At 41.4% G+C, this 6,582-nt stretch overlaps 1 protein-coding gene across 1 annotated transcript; it reads right to left on the reverse strand.

The window, feature by feature from the left end:
- Positions 1-228: 228 nt before the first annotated feature.
- Positions 229-1,456, reverse strand: LOC118404331 (zinc finger protein 578-like). Its single transcript, XM_035803400.1, has 3 exons — positions 898-1,456; positions 579-759; positions 229-241 (listed from the first exon to the last, which is right to left on the reverse strand). The coding sequence occupies exons 1-3, from the start codon at positions 1,454-1,456 to the stop codon at positions 229-231; spliced, it is 753 nt and encodes a 250-aa protein (XP_035659293.1).
- Between the last annotated feature and the right edge of the window lie 5,126 nt (positions 1,457-6,582).

The following is a 6,582-nucleotide window of genomic DNA, read 5'->3' on the forward strand; positions in this document are numbered from 1 at the left end:
CGCACACCCCACACATGTAGGGTTTCTCACCTGTGTGTTTTGCCATGACGTGTTCGTTTAAATGTCTTTTCTGTACAGCAGAATAGTCGCACAGGAGACATTTGTGTTGTTTGTCACCCGAATGCGTTTTCATATGCCGGTACAAATGAGAGCTATTAGCCGTCTTGTAACCACACTCCCAACACAAGTATCCTTTTTCACCAGTGTGTTTCGTCATTATGTGTTGGTCTAAATACCATTTCTGGACGGCAGAATAATCACACTGATCACACTTGTACTGCTTGTCGCCTGGATGTGTGTTCAAGTGACGAGATAAATGGGCCTTCACAGCCGTCCTGTACCCACACTTGTCACACATGTAGGGTTTCTCACCGGTGTGTTTTCTCATGATATGTTCGTTCAAACGGCTTTTCTGTGCTGCAGAATAGTCACACTGATCACATTTGTAGGGTTTCTCACCTGTGTGTGTTCTCATATGTTGAGAAAGGTGAGACCTGTCAGCCGTTCTGTACCCGCACTCCCCACACACGTGGCCTTTTTCACCAGTGTGTTTTGTCATTATGTGGTGGTCTAAATACCCTTTTTCGACGGCAGAATAATCACACTGGTCACACTTGTACTGTTTTTCGCCTGGATGTGTGTTTAAGTGCCGGGATAAGTGGGACCTAATAGCTGTCTTGTATCCGCACTGGCCACGCATGTAGGGTTTCTCACCGGTGTGTTTTACTATGACGTGTTGGTCTAAGTTGCGTTTGCGTGCTGCAGAATAGTCGCACTGGTCACATTTGAAGGGTTTCTCGCCGGTGTGTGTTCTCATGTGTTGAAGCATTATGCTCCTATCAGCCGCACGGTAACCACACTTCCAGCATGTGTAGGTATGCTGTGCCACATGGCTACCCCACTGTACTGTATGGCTCTGTACAGCTGTCTGTGGTAAGACTTCTTCGTCAGTTTCGGCACAGTTTACACCGAACGTTTCCTCGCTTAGACCCTGTGGCCGTTCCGTGTCTGTTGGCAGCTCCCTTATGTCATCCATTTCCATTTGTTCTGTACGGACCTGTGCATGTAGATGAGATGAGTCTCCCTCCTCAGACTGGGTACAATATGTCCCGCAACTTTCCTCGCTTAGAACGTCCTGCTGCTGTCCTATGTCTGTTGTCAGCTCCCCCATGTTGTCCATTTTTATCTGTTCCGTACAGACCTTTGCATGTCCATGTGATGAGACTCCCTCCTCAGACTGGATACAGTTTACCCCGCAACTTTCCTCGCTTTGACCCTGTGGCCGTTCCGTGTCTGTTGTCAGCTCCCTTATGTTATCCATTTCCATTTTTTCTGTACGGACCTGTGCATGTAGATGAGATGAGACTCCCTCCTCAGGCTGGATACAATCTATCCCGCAACTGTCCTCGCTTACAACGTCCTGCTGCCATCCTGTTTCTGTTCTCTGCTCCCCCATATTGTCCATTTCCATCTGTCCTGTGCAGACCTGTACATGTAGATATGATGAGACTCCCTCCTCAGGCTGGGTACAGTTAACCCTGTTATTATAAGGGTTTTCACCTGCATGTATTCTCATATGCCGGGACAGAGCGGATCTATCAGCCGCCCTGTATCCGCACTCCCCACATATGTAGGGTTTCTCACCTGTGTGTATCGCCATGACGTGTGTGTCTAAATTGTCTCTCTTTGCTGCAGAAAAATCACACTTATCACATTTGTATTGTCTTTTGTCTGTATGTTTCATCATATGTACGGATAAGCTATACTTTGTTGCTGTCCTATAATCGCACTCCACACAAATGTACGGTTTCTCATCAGTGTGTTTTATAACTATGTGTTGGTCTAGGTATTTTTTCCGAGCTGCAACATATTCACACTGGTCACATTTGTAAGGTTTTTCGCCGGAGTGTTTCCTGGTGTGTCGGGAGAATAAGGAGCTATGACCAGTTCTGTACCCGCACAATACACACATGTAGGGTTTCTCACCGGCGTGTTTTAGCATGATGTGTTGTTTTAAACCACCGCTCTCTGCAGCAGAAAAGTCGCACTGGTCACACTTGTGGGGTTTCTCACCTGTGTGTGTTCTCTTATGTCTAGTTAGGGGAGAACTACAATCAGCAACGTACCCACACTCAACACATATGAGAGATGTGGTAGATTTGGACCCCAGCCGACTTCCGTGTCCAGCACTGACACTGTCGGGTGTTGGTAGATTAAAAGAGCCGCTTTCGTCAGTATGGGCAAAGTCTACGTCACATATTGCCTCGCTTAGAACGTCATTGCCTTGCTGTCCTCCCGGGTCTGTTGTCTGTTCTCTACTGTTGGTTTTCTCGCTCCTAAAATGTTCTCTGGAACTGGGCTGTTCTTCAACAGGAAGAGCACCGGTGGGCTCAGTCATGTCTGATATATAGCGAAGAAGAGAGCAAGAACAATATAATTTCTTTCTACACCATATATATCTACAGTACCGAAAGAGACAAACTATTTAAACTATTTAACAAAAGTTTTCCCAGATTTGCACATCGTACCGAACTACAAAAAACTGTTTTCCTGTTAGCACCACCCAATGTATATGTCTCCCAAAATGTCGGAAATTCCATCCTCCACTGTATACAGAAAATAAATCAAACCCAATAGTATTCATTTTAGATTAGAAGTATCACTCGTTTGTGACCCCTATTTCTCTTAATGTCCACTTTGTTATTGTATCACTATCATCATTGTACTTTCATACATGTATTTTTGCAATAAGCCTTCGGGCATGAGTTTGCAATAAAGATTATTATATCTTTCTTTCTTTCTCGATAGTGAACCAATGTGTTATCCAGCACAAAGAGACCACATCTTAGCGAAATGATAAGACAATAATAACGGTCAAGTTGAATATCATGACCATGTACCAATCATCCCATGGGTGTCTGCATTGTCATAAAACTTCGTTGGGGGCCTGGGGCATATTGGCTTTGGAAGTCATATTCTCCAAGCAGAGGTAATGTATCGCGTGGATTAGTTGTGGACGGGATTTTTACCAGCTTGCTAAATATCCCGGCCAAGAAACTATTATCCACGCAACCGACGATCCAACCTCTGCTTGGAGAATATGCCCTAGAAAAAAATCCAGCATCCCTGAGGTAAAACCCACATGCATATCCTCCTAATGGACAGTCAACTCGCGGCTGTTTCACAATTGAGTGTACCCATTTATTTTTCCCCATGTTACCAGTTGATAAGAAAGTCTACATAAGATATTACTGTTTTTGACTGTTATTTTCCAAAAGCTGGTGTAACAAGGAACACAACAAAAAAAGAAATAGAGAAATCCATCAATATTTGGCGAAACTATTGTAAAAAATGTTGCCTAAAAATGTCCCATTTTTAGTGTTACCAGGGGTCATTCAGTTTTTTCACATTCTGAACATTGCAACTGACTTTAAAAACATGACTGCTACCTTAAAATTCTTTATTTTGTACATGCAGTCATATGTTAACTTGAGATTTATTACAATTTTTTGAAGATATTCCAACTTTTTTTTGCCAGCAGGGTTATTTTGCATTTTCACCCACATGTTACCAATTTTAATGTAATATTTTCTTATAGATTGCAAAGTATGTAGCATTGTTCTAATGTACTGTAATAAGTGTTAATTTGACATGTAAAGTTTTGATATGATTTATGTAACTGAACAAAAGTGGAATGAGATCATTCCTACTTTCCTCTGACTCACAGCGAAGGATCAAAGTATCGGCTGTCATTTTCCGAAAATTTCTGTCCCGTCCGTACCCCCCCCTCAATTTCTATACTAGGCTAATATTACAAGCTTTTAATTGTGATGGTTTACAAGTCTCTTTGACTAGATACCAAACCACTATATAAAACATATCTGTGATAAAGACCTTGGCTGATACAGCACTGTATAACTTCAAATGTCCCGTCCGTACCCCTGTCCCGTCCGTACCCCCCACCTGTCCCGTCCGTACCCCCACTTCTAGTTTTAAGCAAAATACTGGGGAAAATGACATCCCAATTGCTAAAATAAGACATGATAAATACTAAATAGATACAAACAATTAATCTCCTCACTAAAAATAGTACTTTTTAATGAATTTGCCAGCATTTTCTTTGTCAGGTTTTTCATTAATGCTCATAAACTGCCTGGGATTGGTATGAGATGAAATCTGATATTCCCCCAAAGTTACCGTCTCATTTTGCCCAGTATGTGCTCTCCTCTAGCCCAGCTCACTCTCCCAGATCATCATCATGATGGTGATGACCCATTCTCCTCATCTCCCAGTGCAGGTAGTGTACATGAAAAAGAACAGGCACTACCTGGGACACCAAGGAGAAAGGCAAAGGTTCTGGAGAGACTGTCAAGTCTCCTACTCAAAATAAAATGAGAAGAAAGTGGTACTAGTACTTGCTGTGAAAAAAGAGAGCAGAAGAAATCTGCAAATAGGTTAAGAAATTACAGATTCCCTGACAGAACAGATACATCCCTTCAAGTTCACCGATTGAGCATGGCCATCAAAGAAAATAAGCTCTAATGGCATTTTTAGATCACTCTAGATCAGATCAGATCTAATAATAATGTCTATCTCCTTTTTCTCTTAGTTTAAACAATATTGCAGTAATTGTAGATGCTTTTAATTTAACCTGTATTTAGTGAACAAATGTGTTCCAAAAGGTTTGGACAAGTCCCTGCTATATCAGTCTGTTGTCTGGTTGCGTCCCGTCCGTACCCCCATGTATTATCATATTCATGAAATCATCAAGTCTCTTGATGTGTTGCCCAAGTTTGAATGCTAGAATCTTATGTAGGGGTATATAAAGGATGGAATTCTAACAAAGTTTAGCTATCAAAGTGCTTGAACTTTAAAAAATTGTATTTGATCTGTCCCTCGACATGAAATGACAGCAAGGTGTTATTATCGCCTTACAATAAATGACCAGAAAATGACACAACAAGGTGCTACTGCAAATAAAATTTAGTTTTCTGGTCTTGTGGATACTAGTGATGGAAGATAACATGGAATAGTGTTTATCTTTAGTTCTTCATGTGGGTATACTGTATGTACCTTTACATACAGTCTTACAGTTGTCCCGTCCGTACCCCCTCAGTGCCCCATTAAAGAAAGACCTATATTATAGTAACCGGGAGGTGTTGTGCAGAGATCTTTCAGAATATTAAGCCACAAGCATGTACCTTTGAACTGCCAATATCAGTTTTGATATATATCAAAGTTGATTTTTCAACCTAAGTGACCCCTGTTTGGTACACTCAATTGTGAAACAGCCGTATCTTTAATAATCCCCAAGCAGATCATACGTTAGCTTAAGATACTAGTATCCAAAGCTGACAGAAGAGTGAAGCCTAGGATGTGTTTGGCTACCGTAGGATCTGCTTGGAGATTGCAATTACCCTTATGTCCCTCCGCTATATTCTAGCAACGCTCCTGCATCCTGTCAAATACCGATGCCAATTTCACCGTCACTTCTATTATCACTACTATTGTAACTTCAATTCTATATTAATTCACTACCAAGCAAAAATCAAGCAGGCATCGTCAAAGGTCTTACCTGTGGATTGATGGCGGTTAGCGATCTCTGCGTCTCTAGAATTCAGTACAAATCGCCAGATTCGGAGATGGCACGAAGCAAAAACGATGACGTAATCAAAAATGGCAGCCAAGCTAGGTCACAGGCAGGGTAAAGGTCACAAACCTGATACTCCCTTGAGTTTGAGTACGGGTCAAACAACAAGTTTAGTCATAACGTTGATTTTTCTTCATGGGAGCATGGAGGTTCCATGTAACTACTACTAGTACGTTCTGGATATGTTATGCAGATCAAAACGGTCGAAACGAGACCGTTTACGTCTAAGGGGCCTTCACCTTTTACTAGCGTGATTAAATCTCGCTTATAGCAGCCCGCCAAACATCCGCGGGGAGGGGCCAGTTACAGCCCTGGACAGTGGAGTTTGTGTTACACAGATTAACCTTTGACATATTAACCTGGATTTCTGTCGCCCAAAAATGCGCACTGAATTCTACGAAATGGATTATGGATCAAAGCTTACAGTATGTGGGCTCAAGAATCTTCAATAAGTTCTAGTTTAAGTCGGTATCCTCAATGAAGAACGAAGAAGGTAGTGAGTTCCACTCCAAGAAATATAGTTTGAAGGAAAAATAATATATAATTTCTGAACACCTCAATTCTAAGTGGATAACTCTGGTACTTGAAGGTACGACGACTTCTTTTGCTTTCATGGCACACTAGTGAAACAGACACATTAAGAACAGGAAACACTGACACACACACATATTGGACATTTGAAAATTTATTTGCAACCTAAGGTGTATTAAAACTACTCTCCGAGCAGAGGTTGGTGGGAAAAATCGTGACGTTTTCCTTTCATATTTTTTTTTCGACTGTCGAAAAAAAGATGAAAGGAAAACGTCACAATTTTTCCCGCCAACCTCTGCTTGCAGAGTATATTAAAACATGATTGCAAGAAAGAAATCGGATCAATCAGCAAAAAAGGAGATGTTACAGAGGAGTCAAATATGACCATATATTATTTTTAA

Source organism: Branchiostoma floridae, chromosome 17, assembly GCF_000003815.2.
Source record: "Branchiostoma floridae strain S238N-H82 chromosome 17, Bfl_VNyyK, whole genome shotgun sequence".
NCBI classification, from domain to species: domain Eukaryota; kingdom Metazoa; phylum Chordata; class Leptocardii; order Amphioxiformes; family Branchiostomatidae; genus Branchiostoma; species Branchiostoma floridae.